Source organism: Denticeps clupeoides, chromosome 4 (assembly GCF_900700375.1).
Source record: "Denticeps clupeoides chromosome 4, fDenClu1.1, whole genome shotgun sequence".
NCBI lineage: Eukaryota > Metazoa > Chordata > Actinopteri > Clupeiformes > Denticipitidae > Denticeps > Denticeps clupeoides.
The window spans coordinates 34098055-34121502 of record NC_041710.1 but is presented as its reverse complement, the minus strand read 5'-3'; the positions used below and the strand labels follow the sequence as shown (position 1 = coordinate 34121502).

At 40.1% G+C, this 23448-nt stretch overlaps 1 protein-coding gene across 3 annotated transcripts; it reads right to left on the bottom strand.

Moving 5' to 3' along the window:
• On the bottom strand, positions 1-23202 carry zyx (zyxin). Of its 3 annotated transcripts, none has more exons than XM_028978167.1 (10): positions 22968-23202; positions 16735-16978; positions 11241-11470; positions 10543-10638; positions 6926-7441; positions 6704-6833; positions 5842-6011; positions 1936-2114; positions 1746-1866; positions 1-1620 (listed from the first exon to the last, which is right to left on the bottom strand). In XM_028978167.1, exons 2-10 carry the CDS (start codon positions 16967-16969, stop codon positions 1507-1509), a joined length of 1791 nt encoding a protein of 596 aa, XP_028834000.1. In that variant the 5' UTR covers positions 16970-16978; positions 22968-23202; the 3' UTR covers positions 1-1506. The 3 variants fall into 3 exon arrangements, with proteins under 3 accessions (XP_028834000.1, XP_028833999.1, XP_028834001.1); XM_028978166.1 differs by lacking the exon at positions 22968-23202 and adding an exon at positions 22349-22617; XM_028978168.1 differs by lacking the exon at positions 22968-23202 and adding an exon at positions 20759-20838.
• Between the last annotated feature and the right edge of the window lie 246 nt (positions 23203-23448).

The following is a 23448-nucleotide window of genomic DNA, read 5'->3' as shown; positions in this document are numbered from 1 at the left end:
TGACTGATCAAATCACATATTTTATTTTTTATGGGTAAAATATAAAAGGCAGAGAAAAAACAAACATAAAAAAAAACATGGCACATTTAAATCTAACGTAAACATACACACATTCACATACTGGAAATTTGCATATATCTATGCACGATGCAGGGAGACAAAGAAAAGTAATTACATGGCAATTACTTAAATATATGCTTCCAATGTGGTCACAGGGCTGGAGCGGAAAAAGAAAATGTTATTGAGGCAAACCTAGCCACACTGTGCAGCAAACTGTGCAACAAGGAGTATGTGCCAAATCACCATGCAAAACCCTAAGAAATTCTAAATTAATATCAGGTCATATAGTGTTTGGTCATGCTGTTTTCATAAATGTGTTCAACCTTTAAAGCTGGAAATAACTTTCAGCAATAGGCGCACAGAGCAACAAGGACACTCCTTGTAAGTTGCTTTGGATAAAAGCACCTGCCAAATAAAGTTAAATAAAGGAAACACAGATACACACAGACCTATATAAAATGGAAATTATAACTGGAAATGTTTTTACAATTATAGAAAGAGCGATACTTTAGAAAATGCATGTTCATTAACAACTGGAACTACAAAGTTGAAAATAAGAAAATACGGTCATGCACATTCATGGTCAGAATTAACATGAGAAGAAAAGAACGAGGGCAAACGAGTACAGCACTAGGATCAGCCCTATTCGTCTCAACTAAAGACTAAAGTCATTCAACACTATGTAAACAAATCTTACGGTACATGGGGACGACAAAAGAGACGTATGTTTTTGGCTTCACTAAGGTCAGATTAGGCATGTACTCTGGTCATGAATTGCTGTTGAATAAGATGAAAAAACACTGTGAGTGGGCTCTTCTTAGAATGACCTTTATTAGACTGCATGAGCCTTAAAATTCATTTTAGGTCACAATCATAATCCTCCCCAGATGAGCAGGCTAATAAAACACTGTATGCTCAGAGGGCAAAGCGCGCACACACACACACACACACACACACACACACACACACACAAAGAACAGCTAGCAAACATCTGCTGTATTTTTTTATTTTTTAATTGTTGATATTCTGTTTGTTCGCATTTGGCTACAGCCTTAGGACTAGATTCTATAAGCAGTGTCACATGTGTCATTACTAGGCTTGTTTAAGGTTTATGAGATGGTACCCTCAAGGCCTCAGCATGGTGAATAATGGGCACTGGGGGTATGTAATACTCCGAGTAGGGCCGGAACTGTGTCTACACATTCTAGCAGCCTACGCAAAGCCAAGCAGCCACGCTGGCCTGATAGGTCTGAGTCAAGGCAGGATGACTGCAGATAGGACAACTGGAGTTTTACACCTGCTCTCAGGACCAAGGCTGACACACACACACACACAAAAAAAAAAAAAAAAAGGCTTAATACAAAGGTGTGGTAAAAGCTGGTTGGACTCTGAAACGTGCGATTGGTTTCAGTGTTTTATCAAGTGACTGACTTGGCATGTGGTCAATCACTGCGTGCCCTGCTTTGCGCGGCTAGTGTGGCACTTCATGCATAAGATCCTCCCATTCAGTGGGTAGCAGCCATCAGCATCTGCCTCTATGGAAAGAGGGCGCGAACAGTCCTAGATGTCCGTCGCCCCCCCCCCCAAAAAAAAAAAAAAAAAAGGAGAGAGAGAGACAAATAAAGAGGAAAGTAAGGTAACAACAAAAGATTTCCATTGCCTGAATAACTGGATGGACCTCATACCTCACATCTGTAGCACTTGAGGTGAAAGTTCTTTTCCAGAGCGACAACTCTCACAGTCTCCTCACTGCCCGGGTCTGGCACTATTGGCTCGTTACAGCTCACACACAGAGGAGAAAATCGTCTGAGAAAAAGAGTGGTGTTATGAAATATAAAATAAAAAAAGTGGTTTTTAACTGGGACACCAGCTCACCGATGGTAGTCAGGCACACAGTAGGGTTTGTTGCAGTCATCGGTGATGAAAGGAGCACCCTCCAGACTGCAGTTGCAGGTGGTGCAGCGGAAACAGTGGGCATGGAAACACTGACCTACAGCCTTCAGCACACGGTCTGTAATCCGCTCAGAACAACAAGCACACACTGCCAGGGAGTTCTATACAAACACACACAAACACACACACACAGGTTAGCACATTGACAGATGGCTAATTAGACCATTACTCATATTCCCTGGCTATTCTTCTTAAATTGCATTGGTTCAAAGTTATTGAAATGCGTGCATGACAATGTATAATCTGTGCTTTCAGAAAGTGTGATTCCCTTTAAACACTTTAGAATAAAACTGTACAGTATATATTTTTATGTTGATTAATGGTAAAAACGAAACCAACTAAATCAATTCTTACTTTAAAGCAATAAGTATTTTAATTACTGCTATGTTTTGAGTTGATTCAAAGGCAAGGTAAATCATCTGAAATGCAGTTTCCTTCAGAATGAGATGATAAGAATTTGCTTTGGTTTTCCAATTTTAACAAAACACCACATTTTGTGTTGATCACATTTAGCCACTGGACAGCTCTGTTTGGGGTCTTCTCTGCTTCCCAAAATGGAGAACACAGAAGAATGCAAACTGAGAAGAGGTGGAAAGTAACAAATTACATTTACTCACGTTACTGTAATTGAGTAGTTTTTGTAAGTAATTTGTAATTTTTAAGTTGTTTTTAAAAGGCAATTTTACTTTTACTCGATTACATTTTACCCAAGTTTTACTTTGCTACATTGGAAAAAAAAACGTTACTGAAACGCAAATATGTGTCAATAATAACGTATATGGGACAAAGCACAGAATATACACGGCAAAAAATGCTTTTCTAAACTTTTCCTGTTTTCAGTCCAAATATCTAAAAAATCTTAAATCAAGATACATTCACTAGACACATGAAATAGCATAAGAAATTGTCTTGTTTTCTGAAAAAAAAAAAAAAAAAAAAACATCTCAAAATTAAGTGATTGCTTAAAACAAGCAAAATTTTCTGCCAATGGGGTTAGAAAACTAATCTTAATGAGATATAATCTCAAACAGAAGTTTTAAGCATTACTTAATTTTCTCATTTTGTCTAGTAATCTTGATTTAAGATTATTTAGATATTTGGACTGGAAACGAGACAAAATTGCAATGTAAGAAAAGCTTTTTTTGCAGTGTATCTATACAGATTGAAAAATGAATGGTCCAAAAATGGCTAGTGAATAAAAACATGCCTTTAGTCCTCTAATGCAAAGTAACTATAGCACCCCTGCTTTACTACTGTTATTAACGCTAACTTTTCATGCTTGTCAAGCTGGATAACGAGTAAACACCAGCACCAGGGACATTACGTTCCTCACTTCAAAACAGAAAAAAAAAGTAGGATTCTGTAGTGACTTCCCCTGCTGCTCAACTCCCTTCCTCCTCATCAAACACGCGTTTCAGGTGCTGGATAATTGCCGTGGTGCTCCCGTGCCGTGCCATGTCACTTTTGCATGTTTTCACGCAGATTTCTCTGCCTCCGCCATGTATCTGTCCTCTACCTCCGCTCGTTTTTTTTTTATTTTTGCTCCGGACTAGCATCTGTAATAATAATTTTTTTCTCTTTTTTTTAATATTCAAATGTCTCCAAGTCGCGCGACACAACGAATCAATTAGGAAATTCGTTGCCAACTCTTTTAGTTGTTGTCGTTGTTGCAGCCCTAAAAACAAGGCAATTCCTCTGGGTCCTACTGCCGGTCAATTACCAACCAATCAAAAAAAGAAAAGGCCTACACAACAGCAAATCAGAAAATAGCAGTATTGTATCTGGGCAAAACACAAAACAACAACCTATGAAAAGGTATCCAGAAATTCTTCGCTTTATTCTGCTACTTGTGATGAAATCTTCTGAAAACATTGCTGACCCAAACAATGCAAGCTTGGCACACCTATCCTTGGCCAGTTTGGCCCATTCCTCTTTGCAGCACCTCTGAAGGATGGGAAGCGTTGGTGCACAGCCATTTTTAAATCTCTCCAGAGATATTCAATTGGATTCAAGTCTGGGCTCTGGCTGGGCCACTCAAGGACATTCACAGAGTTGTCCAGAAGCCACTCCTTTGAAATCTTGGCTGTGTGCAGTGGCATTGTCCTGCTGAAAGATGAACAGTCAGCCAATTTCAAGAGTGCTCTGGAGCAGGTTTTCATCCAGGATGTCTCTGTACATTGCTGCAGTTATCTTTCCCTCTATCCTGACTAGTCTCCCAGTTCCTAAAGCTGAAAAACATCCCCACAGCATGATGCTGCCACCACTCATTGAGACCTTCAAAAACAGCAGAAACTTTTCTGTAACCTTCCCCAGATCCTGTCCTGGAGGTCTACAGACAATTCCTTTGACTTCTTGCTTGGTTTGAGCTCTGACATGAACTGTCAACTGTGGGACCTTATATAGACAGGTGTGTGTCTTTCCAAATCAAGTGTTTTTTCCCCCACAGGTGGAATCCAATTAAGCTATAGAAACATCTCAAAGGCTGTGATGTTCTGTCAGTTTAATATTTTTTATACATTTGCCAAAACCTCAATTAAACCTTTTTCACTTTGTCATTATGGGGTGTTGTGTGTATAGAATTGAATGTTTTCTTTGCTTGGAGAAAAATGTATTTAATCCATTTCCGAATAAGGTAACATAACAAATGGTGGAAAAAGTGATGTGCTCTGGATGCATTGTATACGCCTTTTGCCTGTGTATTCCATACATTACATTAATAAAACTGAACAAGAGCTTTACAGTCTAATACTGTAATATTCTGTAGGGCAGGGTGCTTTATTTCATTTTTTATATCAGCAGTCAGTGTGCTCATTTGTCAGTTATATATTTAGGTGTTCTATAGAAAGAACAAAAAGCACAGTTTAAGGAACATCTTTACAGCTTTAGATACTTTGATTTAGGCTTTATTTTCTCTTTTTTTTTTTTACTGAATTTGGTATTTAGTCTGAACATAGTTTGCACATTATACTGCATTACAAATGAATAAAAACATCTAGTGCTGTTTTGGATTTATGATTAGTCATTTTATACATCAAGTAACTTTTACTCTAAGTAAATTTTAAAATAAGTAACTTTTTACTTTTACTCAAGTAGATTTTTAGATGGGTGCTTTAACTTTCGTAGAATTTAAGCAAAGTAAAGATACTTTAACTTAATTAACATTTTTCAGTACTCTTTCCACCTTGGAAACTGAGATCGCAAAATGTCAGGCTATGTAGAACAAGAAGTTTGTTGTAGAATTGATCAAAACATCTTTTGGTCTGTGATGTCTGATTAAGTGGGATTGGTCCAAAGGACCAAAAACATTTACATTTACAGCATTTATCAGACGCCCTTATCCAGAGCGACTTACAATCAGTATTACAGGGACAGTCTCCCTGGAGCAATTTAGGGTTAAGTGTCTTGCTCAGGGACAGTGGTGGTTAGTGGGATTCGAACCCGGGTCTTCTGGTTCATAGGCAAGTGTGTTACCCACTAGGCTACTACCACCCTATAAAGCTTTACACATTTACACAGTTGGTTTAAATGGACACATTCACATCCAAAATATATTTTGTTGGTTTATTAGGATTTGAATATGTTTGATTCATAAAAAATAATAATAATAATAATACAGTACAGGCCAAATGTTTGGACCCACCTTCTCATTCAATGTGTTTTCTTTATTTTCCTGACCATTTACATTTATAGTTTTGATGCCTTCAGTGAAAATCTACAAATGTAAATGGTCAGGAAAATAAAGAAAACACATTGAATGAGAAGGTGGGTCCAAACTTTTGGCCTGTACTGTATATATATAAAAAATGAACTAAGAGCACATTCACTTACCACATAGCAGTCCTCACACTGTGGAGAGCCATCCCGGTCATAGAACTGCATGCCCTGCAGGGGGCGCTGGCAGGACATGCAGCAGAAGCATTGGGAATGGAACAGCTGATCCATTGCCCTCACTGCTGGCTGTATGCGAGACAGAGCCTGACCACACACACCACACACCTCTACAGAAAACAGATAGACATGTTTAAGAATTTACAGTTACTAATAGTTTAAGAAATGACTGTGCCCTGAGTCTGTTTTAATTGCATGTTCTGTTGTGGCAATTTTGAAATTGTAATGATTTTGATGCCATGCGGTCATCCCACACACATCCAGACAAATGTGTTTCAATAAATCATGCATAGATTTTTATGGAATCAGATTTGTGCCAAAAATTTTGAAACAAAACTTTCCTACAAAAACAAGAAGTTGGAATGTAAAATAATGTAAAATACCCGTTCCCAATATGTGCCAAGGTGCTACTGACCAGAAACTGAGCAAAGCAGTCCCCGGGTGCCTGTCATGGCTGCCCACTGCTCACCAAGGGTGATGGGTTAAAAGCAGAGGACACATTTCGTTGTGTGCACTGTGTGATGTGTATCACAATGACAATCACTTCACTTTCAAAACATGCAGCAACAGTCATTAGCGATGGCATATGGATTACAGCATAATCTTAAAAAAGATTTGCTTCAAATGATCATTACAGCAGCACTTCATTAAGAAATGAGACAGAACAGGAAGTACAGGAGAACCTTGCCAATCCAATTAGATAAGACATCAGCAACCATGAGGGTCCACATGGTTGCTGATGTCTTGTCTAATTGGGTGTTTTACTGAATTGCATTTTCTGGGAGGGCAGGTGGCAGGGTACCTGTAGGGGCTGATGTTATTACAGGAGCATGTGTGTCCATGTCTCTGATGAAGTCATTGGTCATTTTCTCCAGCTCCTCTACCTCCCGCATTGTCAGAGGTACACCACCAGTGCCGCTGGAGGCAGAGGGCTAGAGAGAAATCAAATGGCTTGTAAACCTACGAGGAAGCTGGCAGGGAGAGGGGAAAAGGATGGAAAATAGAGTGTCTCTCTCATTCTTACTTTAGGTACACCAGGACCCCTGGCAGCCTGGTTGGTTGATGGAGGAGACGCCATTGGCTTGGTCTGCGGTGGGGATGAAGTCAGGTTCTCTTGACTGCCGATGGGTGAGCGTTTGGCGTGGTTGACAGAAGGAGCCGATGGAGCACATACTGGTAGGGGACAGACAGCAGGAGCTGAAGGTCTGGGTTTGGAGTTGGAAGGGGTGTGGTTGGCAGCCCATGATCCAGCTTTAGGAGGGACATGTGCCTCTTGAGAAACTGAATTGGAAGGCATGAAGGTGGGAGTCACATATGGACACTGAGCTTTAGCCAAAGATTGAGTAGGAGTAGGTCCTGAAGCGGGGCTTTGATGGGCCTGACGCTGGGTGGTCCTGGCACGAAGCTCTTCAGCCCATGGAGCAGGTGGGGGGCGGTCCTGCAGCTCTGGGGGTGGGAGAAATGAAAGGGGCGGTTTGGGTGCTATGGGAGGTGGAGCTGATGGCTTAGGACCCAGGCTGGTGGACATCTGACTGGGTAACTGTCAAAAACACAAATAAGCAGCGGTATAAAGACTACAGGACCAGCTACTAATTTTACTTGGACAGGCTGGGAGTGTTTCAGGTTAAAAAAAAAAAAAAAAAAGTTTACACCCTCCTCGTGTCTGACAGACATTATAGAAAATTGCAGACCAGAACCTACAGATTTAGGTTTCTTCCCTCTCATACACTCCATACTTGCACATTATTGTTTCTTGCACTTTATGTATATTGTATAGTCTTGTTTATAATCTGTATATAATGCACACCTGCATATTTTCTTATATTATATTGCTCTGTGTACTGCAGATTGTACTGTGTTGCTTGAGAGCTTGAATCAAATTCCTTGAGTTGGCTAATAAATATAATTCTGACTCATTCACCGGAGGTTACAGTCCACCCCTTTCCAAAAACAACATCTGAACCTAGAGTGATTATTTATCATAATCATGTTGATATAGTGGAATATGAGCAAATGATACACAGGGCCACACCTGGCAACCCAGTAGTCTTACCTTTTTCTTCAGTATAAGTGTGTTTGGTTTGCCATGCGTTGGTAAGTAGCCAGCAGAACTCTAACGTGTTATTTTACAACCCTCATTTATTTGTCTAAGTGTTTCATCGGCTAATGCAACTGAATTACTGAGGCCAGTACAATCAACATTAGCTATGTTAACTAGATAAGATAAGTTAGGTTCTCTATTTAAACCAGGATTATTTGGGGAATAAATTGTGAAATTAATTCTGAATTGAATTCGCCACTTACTTAGCCTGTGTGTGGTTTGTTACTAGGCTAATATCTGTAATGGTTAAAGTAGGTACACCCCTTTTACCTTAAGCAGTGTTTAAGTGCTATCTAGTGAGAGGACATAAGGAGGGTCTTCGGTCAAAGTTACTAGATGTAGCGGAAAATTATAATGTTTTCTTTGTTTGAAGAATTTTTTCTAGAATATAATGACGAAATGCATTCTCTTTCTGTGTTTCTTCTATGCACATACAATGGTGTGTTTTGACGTAGTATTTGCAGGAATCAATTTGTGCTTTTGGAAGGTCAGCTTAAGCCTCTGCTATAGTAAAAAACAACTTGATTTCTCTCTAGGTACACACCAGTGCAACCCCCCCCAAAAAAACTCTAATACTCTATACTGCTATTGATATTATAAGGTCATTTGGTCATCTGGGTGGTAGTAGCCTAGTGGGTAACACACTTGCCTATGAACCAGAAGACCCGGGTTCAAATCAAGGTTATTATAGTTAACGAAAACGAACGATAAAACTAAAACTAGAATTGAAAAAGCATTTTCGTTAACTGAAATAAAGAGTTAAAAAAAAAAAAAAACGAAAACTAACAAACTGTTTTGTGTGTATACAAAACGAACTTAAACGAACTAATATTATAGCAAAAACGTCCTTCGTTTTCGTCTTTGTAATAAGCCTTTTGGGTTGAATTAAAATCTATTTTCTTCACGCTGCCAGTTTTAAGACAGGTTTTTGACCATTATGGTAACACGTGGTCTGTGACGTCACGTGTCCATAGTCTGTCCGTGACGCCGCCGGCTAGCGTGATGGCTGCAGCGAAAGTCGGAAGAAAGTCCTATTTGGGATTTCTTTGATTATGACAGTGGCAAAAATAAAAGTAAGTGCCTTGTTGTAGAAGCAGGTGATACAATATGTGGAATACTTCTCAAGGGGAAAAACCCCACGAATCTGAAAGTCCATTTGAAAAGCTCACACAAAAAGGCGAACCAAGAGTACCTGAACAAGCTAGCCTCTCGCCCGCCCTCCCCCAAAAGAGAAGCGGTAGCCAGGCCAGGTAACATGGGAAAGGAACGTGATACTACAGCATCCATAATGGACTGCTTCCACCGCCGACCAAGTAGCTGCTGGCTAGTAAATACGCAGGAACACCACAAATGAGAAGAAGCATTGGTAAATATGTTTATTAAGACTGGAATGTCTACACGACTGTGTGACTCGATTACCTTCAAAAAGTTCACCACTTCACTCGAACCAAAATTCAAAACACCCGGAGCTGCAAGAGTCAATAACCTTATCGGAGCTAAGATGGATAAGGCTATTCTGGTGATTTTGATTCATGCACCTGACAAATATCCTAATTTACAAAAAAACTAAAACTAACACTGTAACTAATAAAAACTAAACTAAAACTAAGCAATTTCAAAATATCAAAACTAATAAAAACTAGTAAATCTGCCTCTAAAAACTAATTAAAACTAACTGAATTTGGAAAAAAAAAATCTAAACGAAATAAAAACTAAAACTAATGAAAAATCCAAAACTATTATAACTGTGGTTCAAATCCCACTTATTACCATTGTGTCCCTGAGTAAGACACTTAACCCTAAGTTGCTCCAGGGGGGGCTGTCCCTTTAACTACTGAATGTAAGTTGCTCTGGATAAGGGCGTCTGATAAATGCTGTAAATGTAAATTCTTGTGCGGATCATGTAGTCCTGTCCTATGTCCCTGCATAGGGAAAACCTGTTGAAGTTCACTGCCTTTTTACAGTTTTTATTCAAACAGTGTAACCACAATAAAATGAACACAGCTCAGGCATCACAAATATCTGAGTAATTGTGTTTGAATACCTGACACTAGGACAATCCAAAGTGGAAAATTGGTTTCTGTTGAATTTCTAGGTCTTTCAACCTTTCCACTGCCAAACCCCACAGGTTACAGATGTGATCCGGGAAACAGTGAGTCAGGTCTTACAACTAGGTATTCAAAATATAAAAAAAAAAAAGGAAAAAAAATGAGGCTATAGGCTGTTTTTAAATGTATAGGCTTTTTACTTTTACTAGTTTACTTCTAGGATAATTTCTGAGAGTGATCAAACCTAAATGCTTGTGGATAGGGATAAAGATAATGAGATCTGTATTGATTTTCTGTCACATTGTATTGATATGGACCGTAATGGTCATAGAAGTTTTATGAAGGCATAACCCCCCTAAAAAGAAGAGTGTAGGTGAAGTTACAGTGAGCTTGAATCACGTTGAGGGAATCTGTACCTTACCTTAGTGCATAGGACACAGATGATAAAAAGCAAAGTTTTAAAGTCTTAGTGTGATTTCTGTTATCAGGTACCTTTGGGTTGAAGGAAGCTCTTGTCTCCATCTCTGAAAGCATCCCAGTCAGAGTGTCCAGCTGTCGGTCAAAGCTGGTCTGTTTCTCCACTAACCTCTGAGGGTGAGAACAAGCAGAAATTAATAGAAGCAAAGTCAAAGTGGTACATATGACACTGAATGACAACAATAAAATCACAGACAAGGAGAAAAAAAACTGAATTATGCAAGTGGTTGGGATTAAGGATGTGAAGTATATGTGGAGCTGTATATCTAAATACTGTATTTATGTTATTTATTTTTATTTGATCTCTAGTGGGCATGATTACAGCACAAAAAAAAGGTTAATGAAGCTTTTGCCTCAGCCTAAAAATGACAAATGCACTGATAGATAACAGGTTTGGTTTTAAATTTTGTTTCCAAATCATGAGTGGGATGTCTGCCCATCTATAATTGAAAGTGTCATTGTTTCATAAGAGAATTGTTAGCTCTGTGCCATTCTTCTGCTCTCCACTGTACACCGTGCTCAAAAGGTCACCAATCACACCATATTTTCCTGATTCTCTTAATCTAAATGAAAACGGTCAACTGAAGTTTGGGGTAGAGAAGTAGTTAATTTTTTTAACAATGCCTTCCATAAATTGTTAAAATTTGATAAAATGTTTACGGTCACTGTCCCTGTAAGTCGCTCTGGATAAATGTTGTAAATGCAAATCTTACCTGATTACTGCTGGGTGATTGGGTTGAAGCAGGGAGAGGTGGAGGAGGGGGTGGTGGCGGAGGATGGGGGGCAGAGGGGACAGAATTTACCTCCTCTGGGGGTGCAGGAAAGGGCAACTCCTCCACAGCTGGAGGGGGAGGGTCTGGGAATGCAGGAGGCGTGCTATGAAAATCTGGGGGAGGGGCTGGTAGCTCGGCATCATCCAGTGGTGGAGGGGGGGGTGGGAAATCTAGACATTTTGCCAAAATAAGAAACAAACAATAAATGTAAAAAATAATTCTACAATTTTAAAATATATGAGGATGATTCTCTACGTGATGCATGAGACATTACTTAATCCCTATAACTAGATGTCAGAACTTCAAACCGGATTCCAAAAAAGTTGGGACACTATATAAATCGTGAATAAAAACTGAATGCAATGATTTGGAGGTGCCAACCTCTAATATTTTATTCAGAATAGAACATAAATCACAGAACAAAACTTTAAACAGAGAAAATGTATCATTTTAAGGGAAAAATAGGATTCGGAATTTCATGGTGTCAACAAATCCCAAAAAAGTTGGGACAAGGCCATTTTCACCACTGTGTGGCATCTCCCCTTCTTCTTACAACACTCAACAGACATCTGGGGACCGAGGAGACCAGTTTCTCAAGTTTAGAAATAGAAATTGGCCCTTCTTTGTCGCACCTTCCTCTTTATGATGCACCAAATGTTCTCTATAGGTGAAAGATCTGGACTGCAGACTGGCCATTTCAGTACCCGGATCCTTCTCCTACGCAGCCATGATGTTGTGATTGATGCAGAATGTGGTCTGGCATTATCTTGTTGCAGGGTCTTCCCTGAAAGAGATGACGTCTGGATGGGAGAATATATTGTTCTAGAACCTATATCTATATTTTTCTGCATTGATTGTGCCTTTCCAGACACGTGCTGCCCATGCCACGTGCACTCATGCAACCCCATACCATCAGAGATAAAGGCTTCTGAACTGAGCGTTGATAACAACTTGGGTTGTCCTTGTCCTCTTTGGTCTGGATGACATGGCATCCCAGATTTCCGAAAAAAAACTTCGAATTGTGACTCATCTGACCACAGAACAGTCTTCCATTTTGCCACACTCAATTTTAAAAGATCCCTGGCCCAGTGAAAACGCCTGAGCTTGTGGATCTTGCTTAAAAATGGCTTCTTTGCACTGTAGAGTTTCAGCTGGCAACGGCGGATGGCATGGTGGATTGTGTTCACTGACAATTCTGTGATTTCCTTGACAGTAGCATTCCTGGTTGTGGTGCAGTGTCGTTTAAGGGCCCGGAGATCACGGGCATCCAGTAAGGTTTTACGGCCTTGACCCTTACGCACAGAGATTGTCCCAGATTCTCTGAATCTAGACAATAACAGTTGATGATGATAGATGCAAAGTCTTTGCAATTTTTCGCTGGGTAACACCTTTCTGATATTGCTCCACTATCTTTCTGCACAACATTGTGGGAATAGGTGATTCTCTACCCATCTTGGCTTCTGAGAGACACTGCCACTCCGAGAAGCTCTCTTTTTATATCCAATCATGTTGCCAATTGACCTAATTAGTGTTCCACTAATGTACTTTTTCCACCCTCTTATTGCTACTTGTCCCAACTTTTTTGGGATTTGTTGACACCGTGAAATTTTGAACCAAAATATTTTTCCTTTAAAATGATACATTTACTCGGTTTAAACGTTTGATCTGTCATCTACGTTCTATTGTAAATAAAATATTGACATTTGTGTAGTGTCCCAACTTTTTTGGAATCCGGTTTGTATGAACAAGTGTCTGTAGTACTTGTCGTGCCTTACAACTGGGTCATTCAATACAGAGTTGACAAAAGCCATACAAGCAGTTTGAAAACTTGCCATGTGATTCACAGGAAACAGAACACCGGTCTCACTTATTAAAACAAAATTCCACAAAAATTCCCTCATCCACGAGCATGTCTAGACTTTTTTGTTGGGGGAAATGTAGCCAAAACGCTGCTTTTTAAGTATTAATACAAACTGGTTTTAACAAGAAGTGGAATGTTTTTTTCTTCCTCAGTTTGTGGCACCCCCTGGATGGATTCCGCCCTTAGCATTCGCCTATAATGCTATGTTACGGGCAAGCCTTGGGTGCAGTATTGCCATGATGATGCATGTTTTAAAATAAGTTGGGCTGGTCGGTCTAAGCACTAGATAAGAGCCAGATAACATTTTTATGCTCTATGCTGACAGGTTTCCAAAACGCCTTCAATCAGAATCAGAAATGATCCTTGCTTGCAACACTCAACAGACATCTGGGGACCGAGGAGACCAGTTTCTAAGCAGAGTTTACCCAAGGGAAGTGTGACATCACCCACAATCCAGTTCCAGTAAATGATTGAATAGGCTGATTAATTAAACTGCAACATTTATTTGTTATATAGCCCAAAATCAGATACAGTAGGTCTGAATGGGCTTTGACAGGCTCTACAGTTGACACCCTCCACACTTGACCCTTCTGCAAAAAACCCTAACACAAAAAAACTCTAGGAGAGGAAAAAAAGAAAGGAAGAAACCTTGGGAAGGGACCCCCTTCCAGGGTAGTGTGAACCTGCAAACGGTGTCAGTGCAGGGTTTGTGATGGTTTGTCTAATGAGAGAAAAAGCCCTACAGTTGCAGAGGTGGAGAAGTCCAAAAAGTAGTCCAGCGTCATGGTGTACATTACGTGTCGATTATGATGCTACTGGTCCACTTGAAGATCCCTGAAGCTTTAGTTGTTACGTTGGTGGTGGCTGTGGTGACCCTTTGATTCGTTTCATGCTAAGTCATCATATATAAGTCATCTTAATAATTGACACTGTGTCTGGGACTTTAACAGAATGCCAAAGAAAACAGATTTTTTTTCAGTTTGGATTTAAACATTGAGACTGTGTCTGAGTCCCGAACACTGTTCCACACCTGTGGAGCTCTTTATGAGAAAGATCTGGTCCAAGCTGTGACCTTCTGTACTTTTGGTAGCAGTAGTGACCCCACACCCATTGATCACAGGGGGCATGGCGGATTGCAAATAACTAAAGGTTCACTCAGGTAAGGTGGACCATTTAGAGCTTTATAGATCAAAAGTCAATCCTAAATTTGATGCGTAGCCAGTACAGTGACTTATCCTGGGGTGATGTGGTCAAATTTCCTAGTTCTAGTTAGAACCCTGGCTGCAGCATTCTGAATTAGCTAGAGTTTACTCATGCACTTACTAGAGCATCCAGACAGTATTGCGTTGCAGTAATCTAACCTAGTAATAAATGCATGGACCATCTTTTCTGCATCGTGCTTTGAGAGGATGTTTCTTATTTTTGCAATATTTCTAATTTGAAAGAATGATATCCTAGTGATATTATCTACATGGGAATTGAATGAGAGACCTGCATCAATGAGGACACCTAGATGCTTTACTTCAGTACTTGGTGAGATAGAAAGGCTATCTAGAGTTATGATGTAGTCAGCTTGCTTATGTCTGGCTGCTTGAAACCCAAGTACAAGAGCTTCTGTCTTATCAGGGTTTAACAGAAGAAAGTTGGTAAGCATCTTCTGTCTAATGTCCTTCAGACATTCTGCTCAGCTGCTGCCTCTCTGAAACATACAAGGGCTATTCCCTTAATCCCAACAACACACTATTCTCCTTGACAGGTTAGAGAATGATCAATAGTGTCAAACGCTGCACTCAGGTCAGCAGGGCAAGCAGCGAGATGTGACCCTGATCAGAGGCCAACAGCAGGTCATTAACCACTTTAACCAGTGTATGATGAGGTCTAAATCCCAATTGATATACTTCATGAATGTTGTTGCTGTCTAGGTATGCGCTCAGCTGCTGGGTCAGCACCGATGTCTTAAGGGAAAAAAAAAAACGAAAAAAAACAGAATTCGACTCTTAGTGCTAAGATTAGTGTGGAAATAGTTCTTTGCATGTACATTATTTATATTTTAATGGTTTACAAATGCTAGAGTAAATGCCCAAGCATTTGAACATTGATTAAATGTAATTTGTCATATTGCAGGTTATTTCTCTCTCTCTCAGGTTGTTCTCTCTGAGGTACTGAATCAAGCGTGCAGACCAGCTGCAGACTCCAGTGAAGAGATCACCAGACAAATTCTGGTTCCTGGCAACTTTTTCTCTTCTTGCTTCTTTTTTCCTTGTGTGCAGAAGGGTAAATTGTAGGGGGTGTCTAAGGTAGAGCTGGTCAAAGCCCATTGAGACTTAAAGTGATTATGGGCTAGTGCTGCACGATTAATCTAATCACAATCGTAATCGCGATGTCAGTCTGTGCGATTACATGAACGCAAAAAGCTGCGATTTAAATGATTAGTACATGGATTGGATCGGCATCATATCTGATCCATTCTCTCATCCTCAAAGTTTGCGAGCTGACAGAAGTCTCACTTCAGTCGGATGTGACGTGTTTGTTCACATGACTTTCGATTCGGAGACATATGGTTAGACGCCGCATGACGCGCTGCATCGTACGTCAATGTCGCCGCCATATTGCAATAGGCTCTGCAGTGCCGTGAAGCATATACATGTCTATGGACAGAAGTGCATAAAAATGCCTCACTCTTGTGCTGCTTGGGGCTGTACAAACCGCTGTACGGTCCAAACCAGATCCCGGGGGATTACAGTTCATAGGTTGGACAATTGTTTTAAATATATTTGGCCATTATAAAATCCAGTTTTATAAGTCTTAACCTTAGCTAAGCTAGGCTAAGCTAGCAAAGCTATGCATTCCTGTGTTCAAGTCAGCCTCCAAACAACGTTTTGGCTAAATGTAGGCATTAACTCTTTAGACTGTTCTTAGCTGTTTAGTTAACTTTTCTCAAACTTTGAAGGTTTCCTAAAGAAATTCACCTCAGTTTACAAATCTTAACCTTAGCTAAGTTAGCAAAGCTATGCATCCCTGTGTTCAAGTCAGCCTCCAAACAACGTTTTGGTTAAACGTAAGAACTATAATACGGGATTTTATAATGGCCAAATATAATCAAAACAGTTGTTTAGCCTTACCAGGGTTTGTCGTTCAACAGTAATGTAAAAGAGTTTTTTGTGATTTATTTAATTTTGTACAATATTGCATTTTGAAAGCACTGGGCATTTCAGGTTGTTATAAGTAGTTTGTATGTTTCACTTTGAAATTAAACATTTCACTATTAGTATGTGACTTTTCATTGATATACAAGCAAGTGTCCTTTATCATATCGCAATCGCAATATTGATCTCAATAATCGCAATATGTATTTTTCCCTCAAATCGTGCAGCCCTAATATGGGCTATATAAAAAAATAAATGTTGTTGTTGCTATCAAGTGTATAATAAGATGCAAAGTAGCATTTCATGATACATGGCAAACTTGTACAAGGTCAATGTCCTCCAGCCCTTAACTGCACGTGGCTGACATGGTTGAGGGACTGCTGCTCTGTCCCTAAAATCCACTCCACACCACAATCACGAATCTTACCATCAAAACCCGCTGATGGAGGCAGGGGAGGCATCTGTCCGACCCGGCCAATTACAGCAGTGCTAGCCACCGAAGGGTCAGAAGATGACTGCTGCGTTTCGACATTTTGTCCTTTGGGGCGAGGCGGAGCCACAGAGGCAAACTTCTTTGGTTGGTTGTAGAAGGAGGGGGCAGTGACTTTTAGATTCAGAGAAGAAGTGACCATAAAGGGCTTGTTGCTACTGGAGTCCGCCATCCTGGTTATCTGAAAGTTGAAAGAGAAGGAGTTGAGTGCGTTATGGCAATTTGGCCAGTATAACATTGACAAAGACCAATTAGTCACATGGTCACAGTCATATTGTTGCTTGTGATTAGTGCTGCATGATTAATCTAAATCACAATCGTAATCGCGGTGTCAGTCTGTGCGATTACATGAACCCAAAAAGCTGCGATTTAAATGATTAGTACATGGATCGAATCGGCAACATATCACTCATTCTCTCAAAGTTTGCGAGCTGACTGAAGTCTCACTTCAGTCGAATGTGACGTGTTTGGTCACATGACTTTCGATTCGGTTCAATGGAGACCTCAGATTCATGACTCACATTGTACGTCAACGTCACCGCCATATTGCGATAGGCTCTGCTGTGGAGTGAAGCATATACATGTCTATGGAGAGAAGCGCAAAATAATGCCTCACTCTTGTGCTGCTTGGGGTTGTACAAACTGCTGTACGCTCCAAACCAGATCCCGGGGATTACATTTCATAGGGAAGGCTGGACAATTGTTTTGAATATATTTGGTCATTATAAAATCCCGTTTTATAAGTCTTAACCTTAGCTAAGCTAGGCTAAGCTAGCGAAGCTAATTCCTGTGTTCAAGTCAGCCTCCAATAAACGTTTTGGATAAATGTAGACATTAACTATTTAGACTGTTCTTAGCTGTTTAGTTAACTTCTCAAACTTTGAAGGTTTCCTAAAGAAATTAACCTCAGTTTACAAATCCTAACCTTAGCTAAGCTAGCAAAACTATGCATCCCTGTGTTCAAGTCAGCCTCCAAACCACGTTTTGGTTAAACGCAAGAACTATAATACAGTGAAAGCACTGGGCATTTCAAGTTGTTATAAGTAGTTTGTATGTTTCACTTTGAAATGAAACATTTCACTATTAGTCATTTGTATGCGACTTTTCATTGATATACCAGCAAGTGTCTTTTATCGTATATCGCAATATTGCATTTACATTTACGGCATTTGGCAGGCGCCCTTATCCAGAGTGACTTACAACGTGCATTCAAATATTGATTATGTTATTATTATTTTTTTTTCTTTTATGAGATTTACAGCATTTTCCAGAGCAACTTACAATCAGTAGTTACAGGGACAGTCCCCCTGGAGCAACTTAGGGTTTAGTGTCTTGCTCAGGGACACAATGGTAGTAAGTGGGATTTGAACCTGGGTATTCTGGTTCATAGGCGAGTGTGTTAACCACTAGGCTACTACCATCCCTAGCAACACACCATGTCACTAGTCACAAGTACCAGCAAAAAATTGCCCATCAGCCGAAACGTACAGGTCAGTAAGATTTACATTACATTTACAGCATTTATCAGACGCCCTTATCCAGAGCGACTTACAATCAGTATTACAGGGACAGTCTCCCTGGAGCAATTTAGGGTTAAGTGTCTTGCTCAGGGACACAATGGTAGCAAGTGGGATTCGAACCCGGGTCTTCTGGTTCATATGGCGAGTGTGTTACCCACTAGGCTACTACTACCCTAAGTAAGATAGGGGATAGGCCAGGAAGTTTAAAGGATATTATATGCCTTATAAAAAGGGCTAGGGATTTTGGAGGTATTGTGGAAGCTCTAGCATTGCAGCATTCACTTGTATTCAGTCTCTATAAAAGGATATATTTTTAACTTTGTCAATGATTATGATAAAAACCTGAACACATCAGCACATTTTTTGGCACAGGAGTAAAAAAAGAAGTAAAACTATCTAATCCTGACCCCTTTTCAACCCGTAATTGTACTTAAAAACACTATAATATAAATATAAATATATGCCAGAGAATACATTCAAAATGGTGAATAAATTAGTATACAGGTAATGAGTAGAATTAATAAAACATCAGAATTATTCAGGATGAACACATTTCCTAGTTTGACCGTTAAACCCCTGTACAGTGAAACAGTGCGTCCATGTGCTTTTCATATTTGCATGGCTCTCTTTTTGTTCATTATTGCTTATACATACATTGACACTTCCTGGTTTTGAGTGTCTTCCACCAACAGAATGAGAGTAAACACCTTGAATAATGTACAACACAGAACTTCCAACTGATCATGTTTACTCAAACTATTTAGGGACTTGTTCTCCAATTCTCCTGTCTGTATGAAGAAGTGTAACGACTAGTTAGGATTGAAAGTTGTATTAAAAGTCAGAACTGAATGATTTGAAGTGCATTAATCTGAACATTGGGTTACACTTTTTTTGTGTGAGAATTTGAGGAAATTGGTTCTTTAGCCTGCATGGGCCCCTTGAGAGCCAGTCCCTCATAAGGGCCTCTGGCGCATGGGCACAAACAGTTTATATAACTTAAATATTTACCTCACATGTGTTTGCAGTTAAAAATGTTACTTCACCCAAAGTCCATCTGTTCCACATGTAGGACGCATCAACCACCTCAGAGGAGTAACCTCATATGCACAGACATATGGAGAATCAATCATTTAATATAACAGCATATGCTATTCAACAGATGCTTTTGGTCCAAAAACAGTAAATGTGATCTTAACTTAATAACGTTAAATGTGCAATGTTGTTACATCTCCATCCCACTGTCTAAGGTGTCTAGAATTTGAATCTTATCAATCAAGCGAATTTAGATTCCAATGCCAATTGCTTCAAATTCAAACAACCTTCAAACACTTCATGATTGGTATAACAGGGTCAGGGTGTTAAGCAGCCTCACCCATCCTGTACACAGTCCACAGATAACACACACATTTATTTACTCTGGAACAGGAAGAAGAACATGGGGTAGCTTGAGAGATGTCAATCCACCCTCTGAGCTCACGTCATGTCAGTTCGAATCAGACCTGAACAGGCTCCAGATGTTAACCAGCTCAGTCATGGACTTTTTGCTGTTGGAACTTTCTGCTTTATTCAGCAAACTGTAATTGACGTATAATATTAGGACCGTGCTTATCTTCTTCATGCTGAGGCAGAGACCAGTAACCCAAAATGCAGAAATAACCCAAATCAAGACAAAATCAGACCAGTGGAAAATTCTGGTCAGCATTGCCCCAGTGACCTGTGAATTCTTCCTTTACTTTTCACACTCCTTCTAGAGCTCGCAGATAAAATGAACCTCCTCCACCAGACCCTCAGTCAAAACAGTTTACTATGTAAACAGTAATTATTTCATTTTTTAAAAATTATTTAATAAAACAGTCTCCCCACTCATGTGCATCGATACAGCCCTACTTATTACCGGAGCTTTTATTCTGAGCAAGCTGCAGTCCCCACATCTATCTCCAAGCTTAAAGCTGCTAGTATCTCTCACCAGTGTACTTTGGGAGGACCATCTAGGGTGGTGTAGGTATCAGTCCTAATGAGCAAAAATAAGACTTTCTCAGTATTGTTGGCAGGGCAGCCAGACAGAACGTACGGTCAGACAAAATGAATCCAAATTACCTTGAAGCCCACTGATTGAACCAAATCACACTGACTGATGAAGTAATAAATGATAATGCCCTTTTAAGTGTAGTTTCCGTGGAATATGGGTCATTTCTGAGCACAGAGAAGAATCTGTGGGCAAGCAGCAGAAGTTCTCAGATCAAACCACTGCCAAATAAGGACCGGCCTGTTAAGATTACACAGGACACATAACTAAACACAAGGACTATGACGACGGCATGACCTTGTAATGTATAGAAAAAACATCAGAATGTTTTACTGAACCTTGTGAAGTTGGGTTCAGGTAAGCATGAAAATCTAGTAAATCTAGCACAGTAGAGATGCAAGCTGTAGCTCCAGACCTCTGGCCTGTTCCTTCCTGGTGGATTAGGATGCTTGAGACAATATGGGACACACTTGGCAGCAGCAATCGCAGGAGACCAACAGCTGTAACATATGTAGACATTCCTTAGGCCTTATGAAGCCTGGTCACATGACCCACCAGCATTACTTCATGCTGCTTTATGACGAGTAACACTCCTGTTTTTTAATGTTAATGAAACATTTTTCTTCTGATTTTCAGTTTTTTTAAATATTGAAAACGGTTTAGCAGTTTAGCATAAGAACAGAAATGCAAGCCAAACAGCTGTTCTATGTGCTTGTAGAGGAGAGTGGGTATCCATTTAATATAATGCTACATATACATCAGTGAAAGACACAGATGTGGCAGACACAGTCATCAAAGCTGTTTTCAGACAGTCAATTTCCCCAAGAAATTTTCCTTCAAAATCCTTCACAGGTTAGGCAAGTCCTTACAATCACTGGGGATTGTTTTTATCAGCATGGTTTCCAACTCATGACTCTTTCTGAGCCCACAGTCCAAGATGTTAATTTTTACACCAAAAGCATGTTGATAAACAATTATACTAATTATGGATTCATATTATGCAATGGTAACTTTAAAGAACAACACCTTTAAATGTGTGCTGGGCTTTCCCAGCATTAAAAGCTGTGTCACTATGACTCAGTGTCTTCAAGCTTTGTGGAGTTGCGTTACAACAGATGTCTGGAATGATTCAGTGATGAAAGCAGCTGAATAGTGTCAGATGAGATACTGAATGAAACTGAATGAAAGGGGTGGGGTTTCCCCTCATTATACTAATGAATCAGGCTGCAGCTCACATTATGAAGGAGAAAACTTCAAGCGAGAAAATATAGTTTTAGAAAAAAGTTTGTTCTTTACTTTAAAAGATGTCATTTCTCAGTCATCCCTTACATGAGTAAACAGAAGCGGCACTCTGCCTCTTCACGAGTCAATCATGATGGGCAAGTGAGGGCATATGTCAGACAGTGCGATGCATTTAAATGTAAGTGTGACTATAGGAGTAACACTTAACTATAGGAAACAATAGGGATCTGTACAAAATGTCTAATCAATTCTATGTTTCAGGCACAAAGCAATAACAAAACAGTTAATTATGGAGAAATTTCTCACACACACACAAAAACACACACAATCCTGTTTTAAGTGTACAGAGTCTAATTATTATAAATACACAGGCCTGGCTCGACACTTCCCTAAAGCAGGACTGAGGCTGGTCGCCATATAAGGAGAAGTGGAGCTCGGTATTAAACCCGCCTACCGCATTTTTCACCCACTTACCTCCCCTCATCAACCATTAATTATTACCTTCAACCTACTGGGTGATTTCGCCATGAGGCTCAGGGCGGTAAAATGTCCATGTGTATACGTATGCAGTCATTATTCTGTTATAAGTGCTACTGTCCGCCCGTATACACGATATAAAATACAATGCCTTTTGCTCAAAATGCGCGTTGATCTTTACAGACCTCTTCACCCAACCTAGACTGCGGAGTTCTATCGCAATATGGAATTTCCTACACTGAATCGGTCCAAACAAGGTCCACCTTTTACACCAAGGCCTACTCACCACAGCCCGCAAGAGGAAGGTGAGGAGGAAAAGGAGAGCCCTTCTCTTCAGTCCCAGCAGTACAACGTCCGGGTAATTGCAACTCTTTCGCCGTATTAAAACGTTTCTCTCAGGTTCTTTCTAGTTTACTTCATCGCAAGCGACTGTCCTGTTTCTTGCAGTGCTCAGCGGACGTTCCTCCACTTTGCTACCTGCAACTTTTCCCAAATAAAACGACCAGTATCCGTTTCCAACTTCCGCATTTCCCGTCGTAGTCTGGTCAGCAGACCCAGTCCCTGACCAATCAGCGCCCTTCTATGGTAACGCACTCACACTCACATATAATATAAAGTCTCTCTCTCTCTCATATATATATATATATATATATATATATATATATATATATATATATAAAAAAAATGTGTGTGTGTGTCAGGCAGGTCACTGTCAGGTTTGAACAGTTGTTGCCAGGCCTGTTCTCGAGGAACCCTTCCCTTCCATCCATTGCTTAATTAGAGTCAAGCAATCATTAACAACCTAATGATGTGTGCGCCATGAAGAAAGCACAGAAGAATTAAAACTCAACGAATATAAAACAACCATTTAATTCCTCATAATCTTTTGAAAACATGAAGCCTACCTGTATGTAGTTTGCATCTGTGTGTCGCAGGGATGGAATGAGCCTCGCCCCTCGCTTTCTCTCTTTCTCCCTCCTTCCTTCTCCCTGCTGGACACGCCCATACAGAACGGGACACGCCCCTTCTGTCGGTGGAATGACAGGGCAAGCCCGCTCTCGTTCAACTCCAGCACTAGGCACGGAAACTATGCGTTTCTGTTTCTCTCCGATATTCTTTACCTAATGCAAATTGAGAGAGAGAACATTTTTGCACCATAAATTACAGCAGGCTGCAGAAGATTTACTGAACAGGCTTCATTTGTCCTCTGTCCGTTAACAGAAACCGTACTTTAATAGCAGCCCACTCTCCCCTCACCCCCGCTCTGTCTCCCATTCTTTCTTTCCCCACTGGGTGGATTTTCTGAAACATTCTCCCTCCATGACATCAACTCTACCTCCTTTCCTTGTAAGGTCAGAGCAGGCGAAAGAGAGTGAGGAAGATAAT